The sequence below is a fragment of the Leucoraja erinacea genome, chromosome 22 (genome assembly GCF_028641065.1).
Source record: "Leucoraja erinacea ecotype New England chromosome 22, Leri_hhj_1, whole genome shotgun sequence".
Classification (NCBI taxonomy): Eukaryota; Metazoa; Chordata; class Chondrichthyes; order Rajiformes; family Rajidae; genus Leucoraja; species Leucoraja erinaceus.
The window spans coordinates 12,067,688-12,087,607 of NC_073398.1; the positions used below are offsets into that span (position 1 = coordinate 12,067,688).

Below are 19,920 nucleotides of genomic sequence, written 5' to 3' on the forward strand. Positions count from 1 at the left end.
GAACTTGAGAATGGACTAATCTGAGAGACGGGTGTTTGTCTTCTCTGCCATTGATTTCTGTGCCAGTTCCCTCTTTGCACCCTCTGATCTCTTCGGTGACCATTTCCTTCATTTTGTCCTCATGTTGGGCACTCCCTACTCCAATGACCCAATCCACCGCAAGTGTAGCATTGGTCTGGTCCCAATATTCTATTGCCTCTTCAGTTCGGTCTTGAGGAAATTGGTTTTAGGGGAGGTGGCTCATCAGGGTAGCCTGAATAATCTGGCTCTGGTGCCCTTGTCCATTCTATCAACCCATGCCTTGCTCTTGTCTTTGGACTCCATTAATCTAAATTAGACTTTGGCACCTCCTTTTTTGTCACATATTCAGTTTTTGCCTTAACCACTGGCTGACTCTCTTGTTTCTTGATATCCTTCCAGTGATACCTCACTGCACGAGCCATTTGACTAGAACTGTTTTCTGACCAGTCCATGTTGTTTGTCTTAATTGCTTCAGCCACATTAGTTGGCAGACAGTTTAACAATATTGCGCAGTACTGAGGAGAATTTTCCCCATTCCGAAAATTTAGATCTCCTGACTGGTCCATATATAGTTCCGAGAACCTTTCTAAAAACTCATCTGCTCCCTCTCCTTTCTTTGGCCGAACATCCAGAATCCTAGCAATATCTATCGGCTTTTGAAGGGTATTAGCAAGGGCCGTTAAAACTGCATCTTCTCTCGCACTATTATCAGCGATCACATTAGCCAGTGCTTCATGAGTTGGGTGTCATAAAGTGGGTAGGAACTTGGTACGCTCTGTAGGAGTTATGATCTGTTGTATTACAGCCCATAATTCTCTTGAGTCAGCGTGATACAGACGCATAGTGGTCCGGAGATAGTCCACAAAGGAAGCAGGTGATTTCTTTCTGTCAGGTTTTTTACTCAGTACTGCCATCATTTCATTGGGTTTCCATGGGGAATATACATCAGTGGTTCGGGGATTGTTTGCACCAACTGCATAAGCCAGGTCAAAGACTGGGTGAGATATCTCCCTAACTGGGAACTGACAATGGGATATTTGTTCTTCTTACATAATCGTAAAATGGCGGCGCCTTGCGGCAGCGGCCTCTGCAGTCCGTCTGTCTTTTTTACATTTTTGTCCGGTTGAGTGTATAGTTTGTAGTGGTTTATATATTGTTTTTAGCTGTGTATGTGTGGGAGGCGGGGGGAAACTTTTAAATCTCTTCCCTGTACGGGAGACACGACTTTTTCCAAGTCGGGTCTCCGTTCTCATTGGGGCATAGCACCGTGGAGCGGCCTGGGGGCTCCAGTCGGACTTACCATCGTGAAGCTGGCCGGCTTCGGAGCGTGGAGAGCTGTGGATGGCGCGCGGCTGTGACCCGACTCCAGTGCTCGGAGGCTCCAGCCGCAGGTCCGGTGGATAGTGACATCGGGAGCTTGCGGGTCCCTGGTGGGAGACCACTTTTCGGAGCACCCGCAACGGCAACTTCTCCCGCCCGAATTGCAGGGTTGAAAACGACCCGGAGCGGGGCCTTACATCGCCCGGTGCGGCTTTAACGGCCACGGGTCTTGCCAACGCCCGCTTGGGGCTCCAACATCAACACCCGGAGCGGGGCCTTACATCGGCCGCGGGACTTGCCATCGCCCGCCGGGGGGCTTTAACATCGGGAGAAGAATGGAGAGCAGGGGAGAGACAAGACTTTGCCTTCCATCACAGTGAGGAGGAGATTCACTGTGATGGATGTTTGTGTGAATCGTGTTGGATGAGTGTCTTGTTAATTGTTTCTTCTTGTTGTATGACTGCAGAAACCAATTTTCGTTTGAACTTCATTTGAGGTTCAAATGACAATAAACAGTATTGTATTGTATTGTATAATTTTTGGAGACAGCTCGAGGGCTAAGGAAGGGGAGGAGACAGCAAGAGCTAACAAAATTGGGAGAATTCAATGTTCATGCCCCACCGGATGCAGGCTCCCCAAGCGGATTATGAGGTGCTGTTCCTCCAATTTCCTGTGTTGCTCACTCTGGCAATGGAGGAGACCCAGGACAGAGAGGTCGGATTAGGAATGGGAGGGGGAGTTGAAGTGCTGAGCCACCGGGAGGGCAGGTAGGTTCTTTCGGACCGAGCGGAGGTGTTCGGCGAAACGATCGCCCAACCTCCTCCGCTTATCCTCACCGATCACATCCTTCTGCTTGGGGAGCCTGCATCCGGGGGGCATGAACATTGAATTCTCCCAATTTTGTTAGCCCTTGTTGTCTCCTCCCCTTCCTTAGCCCTCGAGCTGTCTCCTCCCATCCCCCAGCCCTCGGGCTCCTCCTCCTCCTTTCTCCTTCCTTCTCCCCGCCACCCCCTATCAGTCTGAAGAAGGGTTTCGGCCCGAAACGTTACCTATTTCCTTCGCTCCATAGATGCTGCTGCACCCGCTGAGTTTCTCCAGCATTATTGTGTACCTTCGATTTTCCAGCATCTGCAGTTCCTTCTTGAACACCCGGTCTGCCAGGGCGGTTGTGTTTGTGGATTTTGGGGAGAAGGTAAAACTGGGCTGTGCGGGGCTGGAAAACAATAAGGTTGGAGGCTGTGGAAGGAAACAGCCAGAAGTGATACAATCAGAAATGGCCTGTGAGATTAAGGCCTGGTGCTCATCTATGGGATAATGGTCCAAGGATAAGTAGGAGGAGGTGGGAGTCATGAGAGTTGTCGCCTGGCCTCAGCCCAGTAGAGGTCAGCACGCCAGACTACCATGGCGCCTCACTTGTCGGCGGGTTTCAATATGTCAGGACTGGGGTTTAAGCTGCCCAAGCAAAATATGAGGTGCTGTTCCTCCAATTTACATTTAGCCACACTCTGACAATGGAGGAAACAGAGGACAGAAAGTTCTGTGTGGGAATGGGAAGAGGAATTAAAGTGTTTAGTAAATAGAAGATCAGGTAGGTTCAGGCGGACTGAGCGAACTCTTCTAATGTGTACCTCTTCTATCCTCATCTATTGCATTCGGTTCTCCTGATGTGGCCTCCTTTGTTTCGCCCCACTTCTCTTCCTGCTTTCTTCCTCACCCATTGCAATCAGTCTGAACTGAGCTCCACTGAGTTATTCAAGCAAGTTTTTTGTTAACCTGAATCTACAGTTCCTCATGTCTGCTCTTTATGGGTCAGTGGATTAATGTATACATACATGTGTGGAACCACAGGAAATGAATGGGGTCTTAAAGTAACACATCCACAGGGCCGGCCTTAGGAGGAGCGAGGCCCAATTTGGAACATTTTGGTGAGCCCCAGGTTCCCAGCCAAGGTCTGTCAGCCCTGTTATTTAGTATATATTATGAAATTGTACACTAAGGTGCTATGGATTATACACTGTCTTAATCTCTCCTGCTCTCGTCTGACTGTCAGTACCACCGCTGGCTTCCAACCTCTACCATAGCTGCTAATTACCATTAAACTGCATTATTCCACGCGTTATCAAATAAAGGTTTACTAATATTCTCTATGGGCTCTGCGGTTACAACCAGCTCCTTGCAATCAATGTTTCAGTCTGTGGTCAGGGAGAATGTCATCCCTGTACAACTCCCTCGCGATGGGTGGGAATGAAGGGCGGGAATCGGAAGGCCCCAAGGTTGATGATGGGAAGGAGCGGGGAATGTCACCTGCTGTCACTGCCGCCACGCTTTCACCGCACGACTGCTCCCAGCATCACCTTAAGCTTCATCCTTGTGAAGCTGATATTGACCACTTTTTTTCCGACACACCTGTTGGTTACTACACATACCAATCGCAGCCGTGGCTTACCACTGGGTCCTGTATTATGCACACACACACGTTTTGTGTCCGAATGGGGAGAGAAGGGGACGTGATGTATCTGTTCATACGACGGCTACAACCGGCCTTTGGGACTGTGAAATGGCGCCTACACCTGGCGACTATTGCATATAGACCCAGTGCCTGTTTACGTGTATTATGTGCTAACCGGGCAGTGTACTTGGGTACGGCAATAATCACGCTGATCTCTATGCAAACTAATTTCACTGCACCTTGGTAGACGTGACAATGAAGGAACTATTGTGTCCACACGTTTATGCATGTGAGTGTCTGGCGTAAATCAAATGCTGTTCCATTTGGTAACTGCTGCTTTTGGGAGCGGACGGCGCTGTTGCACCTTGACTGACTAATTCCCGATAAGAGTCAGCTGCTCGGTCAGTGCCATCCTGGTAACATCAGGCGTGTGTACCCATCCGCTGGCGGGCTCACTGTAACTGTCTGAAGTAAAGTTGTAGTAACTGGTCCCCCGTGCCCCGGGTGTAAAACACCGGTAAGTGTGGGTGCAGAAAGGGATACAGGAATAGTATCCCGGAAAGTGGTGACAGTATTGAGAATTATCCGCGGGGTTGTGTTTGTTGGTGAGGAATTTCACCTACTGGGGTCGCTGCTGAGGTGATAGAGTGTGTTGCCCACCAGCCTAGGTGCAGGGCCCCCTTATTGGGAGAAATTGGTCCAATTGGCTTTAGGCCGGCCCTGCACATCCATATGCATGCTGGAGAAGGATATGGAAGCCCTTTAGAGACACCTAACGCTTCATTCCTTGCCTATATTTTGCTAAATCAGACTACCCGGCTGTGCTTCTTCCTGCATATTGTTGCTTATGTAATGATGACCATAGAGACCTGATTTCAAGTTGTCATGAGCTAAAGGTCATGAGTTTTTTTCACTTATTCAGCTTGGGCAATCACTTTTACTGCCTTCTAACTCATCTTTAACAGTGAATACCACTTCGTGAAAAAGTATGTTCCTCTTTTACAAGACATATACTCACCACCTCGTATTTTAAGGTGACCATCTATTGCTTATTCTATCTCACTCAGGCTGACACTGTTAATGTGTCAGAGTTCCCAGCTATGATAGCAGAGTGACATTTCTAATCGGTCACAACTGGGGTTAAGCAGGGCAGTTCTACCATTCAATGTTCAATATTTTATAGTGAGGTCCATGGCAACTGGAGGACCAAACCATGCTTCGTGGACACAAACTTTGGATAAGAAACGGCAGAACTAACCTGCAGTTTGAAATATTGCCAAGTTATGTTTTAAGCCAATGCCACCTTTGCTACTTTACGAACGACATCCCACGGGATACACCAGCGCAGTGGAACGTGAAGCTGCAGTATCTGGTTTAGTAACGATTCATACTTTTTCGGAGCAATCTTAGAATTGCATTTAATTAAAACCATCTTAAATGAACCGATCCTTCTTAAACGTGACAAAAAAAACTTTTATTTGTAAATCTCGGAGCAATATGGTAATGCAAGAACCAAACACTAGAGAAGATAAAAGCCGCTGTCGATAAATTACCACACATCCTTGATAATTTGCCAATTTCCCTTTGGTAGCGGCAGCCGTGGATTTGCCTTCTTCGGCCCAGCCTTGATATCAGATCTGAATTGCCCAACACCAATGTCGATTTTAGATTTGGAGACAAATGGTGCGAGGTATCTTTGTTGATTGTGATAATTTTCAAGAAGGACGGGCGCAGTACTGTTTGTTAATCTCTCTAGTGTGAAAGCGGAACGCGACCGGGCTGTGGTGAAGCCTCCGTCGGAAAGTCCCTGCAGCTGGGACGGAAACTAGTAAATCGTTTTGTTTTTATTTCGGATTGGACGTGACTTGACAAGGCCCAACAGGTCCGATCCCTAACTATTTGAAAGTAGCAATTCTGACCTTGAAAGCTGCCGCACACCGAAGGTTTTGCCTTCGTGCGAACTTGAGAGACGTCCAATGCTGAGGGTACCATGGCGGACTCTGAGCAACTGGAAGAAAAGCTTAAGAAACTTATCGTTCGGCTCCAAAACGTGGAGCAGGGAAAACAATTAAATGCTTTGCTTCAGATTTTGGAAGATTTAATTCACCTTACCACCGTTCAAAATGGTAAATGTTGAGAGCATTTCAGTATAATTTAAAATCTGCCATCGGAAGATCTGTCAGTCATGTTTTTACGCCCAGTTCTGGTTGTTTATGTTTTTAATAGCCTCAACCCTATTCGAAAATAAGAATGTCCACATGCCGCTGTTGGTTGTTCTGGAATCTTTTGCTGATGTATCCAGTATTCAACAGGTAGGCCGTGACATTTCGTTTTAAATGATGGTCTGTTTTCTGTCGATGATATTTAAATATAAAATGCAATGACCGGTGTTAATATCCAATTGATATGTTTGTTTCGGTGCAGTTTGTTGCACAATCTAAGGCTCAAGTGTAAGTTTGAAAATTATCTGCTCTTATTATAAAGAGGTAAACTTTTTTCGGTGTTAATTTGTACATTTTTTCCGGTAAGTGGTGAATGCCATGATCAATGCATGCCTGATGAAAACGTGCATCCCTTTTTCACTAAACAACTCTTAAACTGTTTGTTCAAACATTTTTGAACACCATAAGTCTGTTGATAGAATATTTTAAAGCTTTGCAGTCATGCTTTACCTGAACAGCACTAATGCTCCACTTGGAGATCTGTGAGAAAGTGCTCCATGTGACAGTTAAATTGTCAGACAGCCTACAATTCACAAAAATCGTTATTTCTTCCTGTCTTTCGAACGAGACTGTGGCCTATCTGTGGTCTCTCTATATACCTATGATTGTGCTATTTACCTTAGTAGATTGTGTTATATATCAAGTACTAAAAATATTATATCAGTTCATGAAGGTGATTACTACCATCTTTATGAGCAATCTGTGAATAAGCAACAAATCCAATCTTGGAAAAAGTGAATTTAAAATAAACACTTATTATTTTAGTATACTTTTACAAATGTCCCTGCTTTCGTGATGCAGTTGGTAAAGATGGGGAAAAAAGTTCCTGATTGCGTTCACTCTAACTGAAATATTCACTTTGATTGTTATTTTAAAAGTGAAATTGTGAGAGTTCAGGGCCAAAATATTTCCATAAGAGTGTGAGGTAAGGCCCGGAAATCCAGGAAAACCTCGATGTCAAGGGCTATCAAATGGTAAATAAAAATGATGGAAGCATATGGTGGGTATAAATAAATGAAAGCACGGGAACATAGTAAATGTTAGAAGATACTTGTATTTAAAAAAAAAGTAATTCAAAAAACGTGAGAGGTATTATTCATAGATGACAAGAAAATTATTAGTGTGTATAGATCATCATAAGTTACTAAACAATGATCAGTTGTTAAGATGGCCAGAGGAACGCAGTTAAATTTAATCCTGATATATTCAGAGTGATGAATTTTGTAGATTATTAAGGGTATGTCGTGACATTTCGTTTTAAATGATGGTCTGTTTTCTGTCGATGATATTTAAATATAAAATGCAATGACCGGTGTTAATATCCAATTGATATGTTTGTTTCGGTGCAGTTTGTTGCACTATCTAAGGCTCAAGTGTAATTTTGAAAATTATCTACTCATATTATAAAGAGGTAAACTTTTGTCGGTGTTAATTTGTACAATTTTTCCAGTAAGTGATGAATGCCATGATCAATGCATGCCTGATGAAAACGTGCATCCCTTTACATAACGAATGGTAGGGGTTTGAACTGTATTGAGGAACAGAGGTACTTGAGTCTAGGGATCCTTAAAGATAGCAGCATTGGTAGATAAGGGGGTGAAGAAGGCATTTGGGGAACTTCGTTCATCAACTGGGAGATTATGATAACACTTTATAAAACATTGTTTAAGACAGAGTTGGGATTGTATGTGCAGTTATAGTTGTCACTCTATAGGAAGAGTGTAATTGCAATGGAGTGGCTACAGAGAAGATTTATTGGGATATTGTCGAGGATGGAGTGTTTCAATTATGAGGAGAGACCGGAGAGGCTGGGGTTTTTTGTTGGAATTGAGGAGTGACCGATACAGTACAAAATTTTGATGGGAACCGATCATAGGGAAGTTTTCTCCATAGCAGAGGTATCTAAAACCAATGAGCATGGTGAGAGTTTTCAAGAGGAGCAAAGGTTGGAATTTGAGAAACGCTATCTGAGGGGGTGCTAATGCTGCCGATGCCAGCCCACATAGGTTCCTCGTCCACTTTCAGGCCGCGCCAGCTGTCGGCACCAGCGACCACTACCTGTGCTCCGCCCTGCAGGGCTGTCAACGTTTGGATTCCAGGCCCAGAGTCCGACGAAGGGTCCCCACCCCGAAACCTCACACGTTCATGTTCTCCAGAGATACTGCCTGATCAGCTGAGTCACTTCAATACTTTGTGTCCATTTGTGTATTAATCAGCATCTGAAGTTCTTTGTTCCATTTACTTTTCCAATGATACTCAATAACTCGATGATCCCTTATTTGGTTATTCCCCTCCTTCCTCCCTCCCTCCCCCATGATCTCATATAACAAGTGTTAACTGTATTGTGATTTATAAACTTTAGTCATATGAAGAAGGTTTAAATTTGTGTTGCAAAAAAAAAGGAGACTGAACAGAAATATTGTTTATTAACTTTTTTATGGCAGGGTGCTTCAATGTATATTTTATTTTTATTTTGACCAGACAGGTTGGTCTTTATTTTGTAAACTGGTTCAGCTGTGCCCAGACACAATTAACAAGTTGGCTGTACCCCAAGATGTGGGGAAGGACTGGGATGTTCTTGGTGTGCATCAGTGAGTATTTTCTCCACATGACAGGATGAAATGTGTGTAAAATAACATATGACTGAAATTAACATTCTTTTTGTAAAAAAAACTTTGCAGTATGCCAGAATGATTTTCACTTTCCTATTTTTTTTAATGGTTTCAGATCTGCTTTGAGTAAAATGTTGGGATCTTTGAGATTGGTGGAACAGTAACTGGTGTGAGGGCAAAATATAATGGTCACTTCAATAGTGACTAAATTGATCCTCCACCATTGCACAATCAGCTTTGTGTCACAGCTGGTAATGCTGCTGCCTCACAGCGCCAGTGACCCAGGTTCGATCCTTGGGAGTCTGGGTGCTGTCTGTATGGAGTATGCACGTTCTCACTGTGACAGCGTTGGTTTCCTCTGGGTGCTTCAGTTTCCTCTCACATCCCAAAGACGTGTATGCCTGCAGGATAATTGACCTCTCTAAAATTGCCCCAAGGATTTTGGGATAACATAGAATAATGTAAACGGATTTGCATGGACTCACTGGGCCGAAGTCTGTTTCCATGTTGTTTTTCTAAACCAAAGCGGTTGGAAAACAATGGTTTTCAAACAAGACACTGAATCCAATCGTTTACGTGTAAGATGTGGAACAGCATGAGAGTAAACATAATTAATTATTTTTTAAATTGCTAATTATTGTTTGTTTTTATTTAAATGGTGAAGTATTGTGCAAAGCTATAATTCAGTCTGTTATCTCACTGAGGAATAATTCCATTAATTTTTTTAATTTTTCCTTTAATTTAAGATTTAATATTTTTTTGCTTGGTCATACTAATTTCTTGTTCATGGATTGTTCTTCTCACCAAACGATTTAGCATTTTCCTTTGTGTCACAACTCGATTTTTTTGGGTGATTTTTTGTGATCTTCTTTCTTTTCGTTTAGTTTAGAGATACATCATGGACACGGGCCCTTCAGTTACAGTTAGTTGTTTTAATTTCACATCTGCAAGCATTTAACCTTTTTTATATTAGAAACTTCATTAAGTTGATGGCTTCCTTAACATTTTTGGATATTTTTTTGTCACTCTTTTTTGAAAAGAAACTAATTTCATTTGAGTCCTACATTTAATTGACACACTTACAGTTTTTTTCTGTTATACACTCTCATTTCCTTGCTGGTTAATATATTTACCAATTAAGTGCCTCTTCTTGATTTAAATCAAAGCTGCTGTTTTACCAGCAGTTTTAAATCAACTCTGGTAAGATTTTTTTCCATGTTCTTGCTAGCAATATATGGAATATTTGATAGTAAATACCATTTTTATTTACTTTCCACCAATTTCCAACTCTGTAGTCCTGAAGATGCTGTCTATTTATGGTATAAGTTAACAATGTTAACCTTGTTTACTTCATCTGGTTCTCCTGCTGTGGCTTCCTTTGTGAGACCAAGTGTAGACTAGGTGTAGACATTTTGCTGAACACTTGTGGTCAGTCCTTCAAGGCCTGCTGGAGCTCCTCATTTTGAACATTTGAACGGCCCTTTCCATGCTCTTACTGACCTTTCTGTCCTTGAACTCCTTCATTGCTAGAGTGAAGGGGCTATCCCACTTGGGCGACCTAATTGGCGAGTTTGGAAGAGTTTGAAAAAATGACATGTTGAAGACCTCCTTCGACTATGTAGAAGACCTGCTTCGACTATGTTGAAGACCAGCTTCGACTAGCTACCACTACCTTTGGGAAAATTGGACACTGAATAGTGGAGAGTGAAGACGACCTCCTTTGACCTCCCTTCGACTATGATGAAGACTATCTACGACTACCCTCGATTACCTATGACAAACATGCCGACCTACTATGTCCTACTACGACTAAACCTACGAGTAAAAAAATATCGATTTTTTTCCATGGCGTCCTTTTTTTACTCACTGGCATTTTTTAACATATTGAAAAAAACGCCGCGACCTAGTTGAGGCCTCGAGTACACGGAGACCACTCTCGAGCATGAAGGAGAGTTACGAAGACCTCCTACGACCTCGTGGCGACCAAGCTGCGAGTATGAGTCGAGGGCAAACTCGCCAGAACTCGCAGATTAGGTCGCCCAAGTGGGACAGGCCCTTGAGGCTAGATCCAAACTGGAAGAACTGAGCTTCATATTCTTCTTGGGTAGCTCTGTAATTTTGTAAACCCTCCATCCCCTTCTCTTTCCCCTGCCCCCTCACACTTATTGTTCCCACCATCTCACACCATTCCAGTTATTTTGCTTCTTTCCTCTCCTTCCTACACTCTCCTCCTTTGCTTTAAACCAGCATCTGCAGTTCTTTCCTGCACTTTGTGTACTTTGGATTTTGCCTTCGATTTTAGAGATACAGCGTTGAAATAGGCCCTTCAGCCCATCGAGTCCTCGGTGACGAGTGATCACCCATACACTAGCACTATACTACACACTAGGGACAATTTATAATTTAACAGAAGCCAACTGGATGTCTTTAGAATGTGGGAGGAAACCCGAGCACCCAGAGAAAATCCATACGGTCTCAGGGAGAACATACAAACTCCGCAAACACTGTCCAGCAGCACTCTGTACGGCTTACTCTGTAAGGCAACAACTTTACCACTGTGCCGCCCTATTTATGCCCCCAAATAATTTTGGGATATTCTAAAGTGCTATGTAAATGCAATTTCTTCAGTTCTTTATTTTTTTTGTTGAATATTTCAACAAGAAAGTAGTTTGGCCAACCACCCCATATTTTTGGCCAGCATAGGAGGCCTAGTTGACTTTGTTTTTGTATTGTTGGCCTAAGTTGTGAAAATATTTGACTAACTAATATATTCAGGTAATTAAAAAGCTTGGCTTTGCCTTCAGAAATCTGGAGGGAATGGTTTTTGATTACATTTTAAAATCAAAATATTTGAAACCAATGTTGAAAAACTGCACTTTAAAAAATATTATTTTATCAGTATGCTGTATTACTTTTTTTCCTGTGTATTTATATATTTTAGACAAATCCTGAATTTGTTGTCGAGTTACCGTTTTGATCCTACCATACTGCTGATTGGCTTTGAGGTGTTAATACTGCTTATTCAATCAGGTACAGTATTCCAGTATTCATTGTATGTTATTTTAGTCAGTGTCATCATTAGTCTCAATAAAGATCAATTCTGAAAAGTTGTAATTTACATTTTCTTACTAATTGGTGGTGTGCAGCTGTTTATGTTCAACCACAGACCAAACAATTTCAGATCTATCTTGTTCACATATGTTTCATAAGTCATAGGAGCAGAATGAGTCCATTCGGCCTATCAAGTAAACTGCCATTTAATTATGGCTGATCTACCTTTCCCTCTCAACTGCATTCTTCTGCCTTCCCGTAACCTTTGATACCTTAATGGGATCCCACTACTAGTCACATCTTCCCATCTCCACTCCTGCTTTCTGCAAAGACCATTCCCTCTGCAACTCACTGGTTCACACATGCCTCCTCACCCAAACCACCCCCTCCCCAGGAATTGTTCCCTTTAAGAGCAGGAGATGCAACACCTCTCCTTATACAGGTGCACAACCTTTTATCCGAAGATCCAAATAACGAAAAGCTCCGAATAGCGGACATTTTTTCAGTCCTTGAAGAAAGGTCCTTGAAGACGTTTACCGACGGCGGCCCGCAGAGGTGACAGCGGAACCTCCGGTCGGTCTTCGAAGAAAGGGGAACTAAATTCCCATTCATAAAAGAGGTGAGGGTATATTGAGCGGGAGGGTTAATAATTGACAATCTGCTGCTGCCTGCCCGCTGAGTTAAAAAGTTCTCAGGGTAGACTCACGATACACAGTGTATCGTGAGTCTTGCGTGGGAACGTTTTAACTCAGCGGGCAGGCAGCAGCAGATTGTCGCTCCCTTCAGTTTCACCCCACCTACACCCCTCTGCTTTCCGGCCATGTGTGTGACCCCTTCCCTCCCCTCTCCAGTTCCCCGCCCATTGCACCGGCGCGGGGGCTTTGCACTGTCTTCACAAGCATACAATGCCAGTCACCGGAGACGTCAGGACCAACGGGACACCGACCCCCAGGCCCACTGCAAGCACGGAGATCCCAGAGACCAACAGCCAGCAGCAGCCCAGCCCCGTTCCAACTCCAGAGGAACACGCTTCCCGTAGGGACAGAAGCTGATGGTGTGCAAGGTACGACTTGTTCTTGGGGTTGCAGATGAGGGGGTGCAGCTCGGGCTGTGACGTCTCCGGCCACCCCCCTGTACAGGAACTGAGACTGGGAACTGTACCGCCCTTGCAGGTGAGCAGGAGAGTGGGGTTGTTTGCAGTTGCAGAGGGAGGGGGCAAGAGCGGTACAGTTCACAGTCTCAGCTCCTGTCCAGGGGGGTGGTCGGAGACGTCAGGACCAACGGGACACCGACTGCAAGCACGGAGATCCTGGAGACTCACAGCCAGCAGCAACTCTAGTCCAGCCCCGTTCCAACTCCAGAGGAACCCCGGTTGCGGATGAGGGGGCGCAGCTCGGGCTGTGGGCGAACTGCCCCTTGTCGCTGTAGCGGCCCATCGGGGAGCGGGTTCCTGTTGGTCCTGACGTCTCCGGCCACCCCCCTGGACAGGAGCTGAGACTGGGAACTGTACCGCCCTTGCCCTCTCCCTCTGCAACTGCAAACAACCCCACTCTCCTGCTCACCTGCAAGGCCGGTACAGTTCCCAGTCTCAGCTCCTGTACAGGGGGGTGGCCGAAGACGTCAGGACCCACCAGAAGCCGCTCCCCGATGGGCCGCTACGGCGACAAGTGGCAGTTCGCCCACAGCCCGAGCTGCGCCCCCTCATTTGGACACCGACCCCCAGGCCCACTGCAAGCACGGAGATCCCAGATCAGCAACTCCAGCCCAGCCCCGCTCCAACTCCAGAGGAACACGCTCCCCGTAGGGGCAGAAGCTGATGGTGTGCAAGGTACGTCTTGTTCTTGGGGTGGTGCAGCTCGGGCTGTGGGCGAACTGCCACGTCGCCGTAGCGGCCCATCGGGGAGCGGATTCCTCTGGAGTTGGAGGGACAGGGAGCTTTTGAGAATGGCGGGCAATCACTTCCAAAGTTCTGTCCACACAGTCAGTACACCTCTCCTATACTTGTCTCCCGCACTAAGATTATCTCGCAGAGAATGATCCCAGCCTAACCCTCCCTATTCTCTCCTATTCTGCAAGAAAAAACTCCATTGAAGACTCAAACTCGGGATCGAGTAACTGCCGGGATCGAGGCGCAAATTCGCGACCTTGCGGATATGAGCCGAGCACTCTACCACTGAGCCAGCCGTTAAAATCTACGCTAAAAATCTTCCAATCCGAAAGCCGAAAATTCCGAATTACGAAAAGTGTCTGGTCCCAAGGCTTTCGGATAAAAGGTTGTGCACCTGTACCTCCTCTCTCAATTCAATCCAGGGACCCCAATGGTCCTTTCATGTGAGGCAGAGCTTTACTTGCACCTTCTCCAACCTCATCTACAGTATCCTGTGTTCTCACTGTGGACTCCTATACAACGGCGAGAGCAAACAGACTTAGCGATTATTTTGCTGAACACTTACATTCAGTCCGCCTTGGCTTACACAATCTCCTAGTTGCCAAACATTTTAACTCCCCTTCTCTATCCCATGCTGACCTTTCTGTCCTGGGCCTCCTCCTTTTAAAGCAAGTGAGAACCACAAACCTCAGTAATGAGAGGTTAAAAATGTTATGTTGTAATGTAGTGCATAACATTTGTAAAGGTATAAAGATAAATGGTCATTTGAAATGAGTGCAGAATATAAAATCCAGAGGAGGGTGAAGCAGAGATGGAATTCAGAGATTTGTGACAAATCATTTTTTCCCCGAAAGCTGACAAATGTATTAATGATGTTCTAAATTCATTTACATACAAGTTCTGCCTGATTTAAATGTATTCCAAAGTGAATGATTCGTTCGTTTGCTCGTGTGCTAGACAACGCATAGTTCATTGTCGACTTCCGTCGTCTTCAATCATGTTGACAGAATTGGTTGCCTGACGCGTCACAGAGTGCATCGTGCCGTCGTTTCTGGGGATCGCCATGAGGAGGCTACTGTCATGATCCCCATTGAATGATTAATGGATTATTTATTGTTAAGTGAAAATTATTTTCATAAATAATAAATATTTAGTTATTTAGGTTTGCTTTTTTGCATGTTGTTTTCTTGATGGGCTAATGTGATTTAGATTTCATGTAAACATATGCTTTGACATCCCATTGCAGATGAAATTTCATTATTGCTCCAAGATGAAGAAATTGATGTTTTTTCTATTATTATCGATGGGATGCGGCAATTTGCCAAACATTGTGAAATCCAGATGCATGGATGTCAAGTATTACACCGACTCTTAGAAAAAGGTACCACAATGGAATAACTATTCAATATGGGATTGGAATAAGATTTTTTTTATAGCTCAGTGGATAGTGAAAACTCATGTCTTGGGTGGTTATTTTTCAAAATATATATCTGTTGAGCAATTTTATGCTATCTTGGTGATTTGTTTTTTTTGATTTTCTCTCTGCATTGCAATTGTTTATTACAGAAACAAAATATTTTTTAAGTGAATTGAACTGTCACTGACTTGAACTGTCACTCTGGAGTTTTGCAAGGATTTGTTCGTGGCCCTCTGCTGTTTGTGATGTGTATATAAAAGAAGTAGATCGGTTAGTTGATAAATTTGCAGACGATGCCAAGATCGCTAGACTTGCGAACTGTGAGATACAGCGAGGTACCAATCAGCTGTAGAAATCTGCAGAGAAATGGCAGATAGTGTTTAATCCAAGCAAGTGTGAGGTGTTGCAGTTCGAGAGGTTGAATGTAAGGCAACGGTATGCTGGTAATAATGGAAGCCCCTTAACAACATTAATATACAGAAGGATCGTGGGGTCCAAGTCCATAACTCCCTGAAAGTGGCAACACAAGCAGATAGAGTGGTAAAGAAGGCATATTGTATGCTTGGCTTCATGGATGGGGCCTTTGATTACAGGAGTCCTGATGCAGCTTTATAGGACTATGGTTAGGTGGCATTCTGGCCGTCTCATTACAAGAAGGATGTGGAGGATTTGGAGAGGGTGCAGAAGAGGTTTGCCAGAATATTGCCTGGATTAGAGGATATTCGCTATCAGGAGAATGCTCAGCTCTTGCATCTTGGCATCCTTTCCTTCCACAACCCAACCATCAATAATTCCCACCCGTGACAAGTACATTTTAAATTATTTCTGTAAGGGAATAGTCCCAGCCTTGTTGTAGAACTCTGCCCTCCAATATTTTTACCCGATATATATTAATTGGAATTGATTTAAGTTTCAGATGAACACGTGCTTGAATTTGTGGAAGTGGGAGATCACTTAGTCATTCTTGAAGCCATAAAAAACTTTTCGGAACATGAGGGTACAGTTTTGAATGGTCTAAAGGCTCTACTTCCCTTGGCTACTTCACGTAAGTCTTCCACCTTGATAATCTTGGATCAGAATGTTATCACATTTACAATGATAACTATTTAATACTTGCTAAGTTGTTATCCACTAACTGACTTCGAACTTGCAAAGTGGTGATTGTGTTGAATCTGTCATTGACTGGTTGTTGTGACAAAAAGACTATTTAACATCTGTGAACATTCATTTGATGATGAATGCTTCAGTAAATTGTGCAAGGGACCTAGATATTTTTTAATTTAAATATACATTCTTATTTTCAGAAAATAATGTGGAAATGTTGATGTCTGGAAATGAAAAATGTTACAATTTGGTAATGGATGTAATGAAAAGATTTTCCAACAGTGAGGCGATTCATGAAATTGGTTGCTGTTTATTTCAGAGGTTTGCACTTGGTGAGTTTAATTTCATTGCAAGTTAAAAAAATTAGCCATTTTGAAAACATATTAGTGAATTATTAAGGATAAATATTCATTTATTTATTCATATTTTAAACTATTCATATATTGTTTTTCAGATAATTTTTATAGTATTTTGGTTCTGAATGGTGCACACAAGATTGTCATTGAAGCGGTTGTGAAATATCCACTGAATGGAACTTTACAAGCTGCAGCTCTGAGCAGTATGGCTCTTTTAAGTAAGAAACTTTCTAAAATGTTTATTAAAACATTCACCTGAAACCCATTCAGAGATGTGGAGCTTAACTTCCTGGTTTGCATGTGCTTTTCATCATCCATCAAAAGTCACCTCATGAAAATGACCCAGTACTAATGTTACTTTTAGAGAACCTGTAAATATCATGTGGAGACTCTATATTTTACTTCCGCAGCTACTGTTTCCCCATTCTTATTTATCAGGAAATATCAGCTTTCTACTTAGTACTTTCCTGAAGTAGAATGAAGGTAAAAGGGAATTTGTTAAAGAAGAAATTGACCACCTTCTCTTCATGAACATCCTGTTGAAGCTTTACTGTGAGGATTGAGCTAGATAATTTCTTCAAAAAATGTGCATGGAATGGCATAGTTTTAGATTAAGCCCAAATTAAATACTTACAACATGTAGGGGATAGCTGGGCACACAAATGTTAGAATCTAATTAAGAGTTTACCATGAAATATCAGTCACCTTTCGTGATTAGAAATGTTGATATAAGTTTTTAATGGCTTTGTTACCTTCCTGCACACGTCTTCATGTCTGTTCTGAGAAATTGCTGCTCAAAGCTAACAAATTGGCATAGTGTGATTACATCTCAGCCGATAATATTATTTTGTCTTAGTCTAAACTTTGTGTATTTAAGTTTTACTCCAGAAAATTGGACGTATATACCTAGGATAGCACGTAAGTGCAGAAGTGCTGCCTTGTTTGGAATTGGTGTCTTTCAGTTGAAGCAATAAATCAAGACTCTGAGACCAGATGTTAAACTAATGCTTAGTTTGCCCTCTAAGATAGCTGAAAATGTCCTATGATGCTTTTTAAAAGAAAAGTGGGGGTGATATTCCCAGTATCTTTACCAAAGTGAATCAATATCGCAAAAAGCGAATATCTGATCGCGATGTTTGTAGGAGCCTGCTGTGTGTAAATTGAGTTATGTGCTTCTAAGGTCGCTCATGATTCCATTTCAAAAATGCATCATCACTTGGTTTGGTCTCAATTTTGTTGAGTTAGACAAGGTATTCACCCTTGACCCTTGCATTCCTCTTTGGAACATTTATGAAAGCCAGACTCTCTGGCTGATCTTGCCAACTGAAACTACCCTGAAGCTGAGTGACATAGCTTTGTGTAGCAGATGAACTTGAGCAATGTGGTTGGTTCACAACATAAATTGAACAGCGTAAGTCCTGTGCCCGCTGCTTTGTTCTGTGTCAAAGATAACAAACGACAAAATAAATGAAATAAACTTTTAAAAAATGAAGTAAATTCATCAAAAAATATTTATTTCAAAAAGGTAACACGCCCTGCTCTTCTTTCTCTCAGCCATATAATTGCCATTTAAATTATTCTCGGATTATGTACCATGTTAATTTTGGCATAGAATCGGGCAACAGATTCCCTAGCATGTGTACTGGTGATTATAATGAACTCTTGTCCACTATTAGACCGTGCAGGGCCCATTTATGAACAAGACAAGAAATTGTCAGCAGAGCTCCCAACAAAAGAAGATAATTGGGACACAGCTACCAGCCTTGGAGGGCATCTACTATACACGGTGCCTCAGGAAGGCCGTCAGCATCCACAAAGACTCCTTACGCCCTTGTAATAGTTTGTTCGAACTTCTACCATCTGGCAGACATTACAAGGCCTTCTACGCCCGCACCTCCAGACTCAGGAACAGCTTCATCCCCAGAGCTATAGCTGCGCTGAGTGCCCCTATCCCCATGAACTGACTCCCTCGGATGGTCACGTCCCACATCGACCCGGCACAGACCTATTTGCACTTTAGACTGTTTACTGTTTTACTGTTCTTTTTTATAAATCATGTTTCTCTGGGTATCTACATTTTATTAGTTATTTAAGTTATGACATCGGATGGAAGCTGCATATCAAATCTCGTTGCATCTATGTGCAATGACAATAAAATATTATTATTAAAAGATTTTTACTTACATTGTTTTGGGAGTCCTGAGATATGCAGATAATGGCTTGAGAAAATTTCAGCAAAATCTACATGAAAATCTTTATTTTCAACATGCAGTAGTACCTTTGCTGTATTAGCAGCAGAAATGATGTATGAAATACCAGATTCTGAGTAAAACATACTATTTGGTCATTTGCCATATATACAGTAAACCCTTTGATTAGGATATGTTCTAATGCTTCATTGTCTGTTTGTAAAGCTGAAACAATATTCACAAATAAGGATCTTGGTGAGCAAAAAGATGATCTCTGCTGGCTGGAGGTTTGCTGCAAAGCTTTGGAGTTGTACAAGGGGAATACAAAGGTCCAGGTGAGGGATATCACTGCTTTTTCTATTTGAATTGTTTATTCCTGATTTTCTGGAAATATACATTAACCACTAAAGATGATTTTTGCATAATTTGTATCAAATTATAGGATTTATTTTCTGAAGATGTAAAATTTGACAGTCACAAGTTGCACAGCTAAAAAACAGACCCAAGATGCTGGAGTAACTCCGCATTGAGTTAAGTGGGTCAGGCGACATGAATAGGTGACGTTTCAGGTTGGGTACCTTCTACAGATAGAACTGATGAAATGGGAAAGGGGTAGCAACACTTATAGGGGTGTATTATAGACTGCCAAATGGGGAGCGAGAATTGGAAGAGCAAATATGTAAGGAGATTGCAGATATTAGTAGTAAGCACAAGGTAGTGATTGTGGGAGATTTCAATTTTCCGCACATAGACTGGGAAACACATTCTGTAAATGGGCTGGATGGGTTGGAGTTTGTAAAATGTGTGCAGGATAGTTTTTTGTAGCAATACATAGAAGTACCTACTAGGGAAGGCGCGGTGCTGGACCTCCTGTTAGGAAATGAGACCGGTCAGGTGGCAGAGGTATGCGTTGGGGAACAGTTCGGGATCAGTGATTAGTTTCAATATAATTATGGAGAGGGTCAGAACTGGGCCTAGGGTTAAGATTTTTGATTGGAGAAAGGCTAACTTTGAGGAGATGCGAAAGGATTTAAAAGGAGTAAATTGGGACAGTTTGTTTTATGGGGAAAGATGTGGAAGAGAAATGGAGGACATTTAAAGGTGAAATTTTAAGAGTACAGAATCTTTATGTCCCTGTTCGGTTGAAAGGAAATAGTAAAAATTGGAAAGAGCCATGGTTTTGAAGGGAATTTGGACACGGTTCGGAAAAAGAGAGAGATCTACAATAATTATAGGCAGCATGGAGTAAATGAGGTGCTTGAGGAGTATAAAGAATGTAAAAGGAATCAAG

General features: G+C 42.8%; 1 protein-coding gene across 1 annotated transcript in view; it reads left to right on the plus strand.

The window, feature by feature from the left end:
* The first annotated feature begins 5,205 nt into the window (after positions 1-5,205).
* Positions 5,206-19,920, plus strand: part of lrrk2 (leucine-rich repeat kinase 2) — a 189,195-nt gene continuing 174,480 nt past the window's right edge. The window contains exons 1-9 of the mRNA XM_055653579.1: positions 5,206-5,916; positions 6,017-6,102; positions 8,494-8,603; positions 11,566-11,654; positions 14,810-14,944; positions 15,891-16,025; positions 16,285-16,416; positions 16,539-16,658; positions 18,855-18,964. Coding sequence (XP_055509554.1) covers positions 5,781-5,916; positions 6,017-6,102; positions 8,494-8,603; positions 11,566-11,654; positions 14,810-14,944; positions 15,891-16,025; positions 16,285-16,416; positions 16,539-16,658; positions 18,855-18,964 — 1,053 coding nt within the window. The 5' untranslated portion in view covers positions 5,206-5,780. The remainder of the gene's footprint in view (positions 5,917-6,016; positions 6,103-8,493; positions 8,604-11,565; positions 11,655-14,809; positions 14,945-15,890; positions 16,026-16,284; positions 16,417-16,538; positions 16,659-18,854; positions 18,965-19,920) is intronic.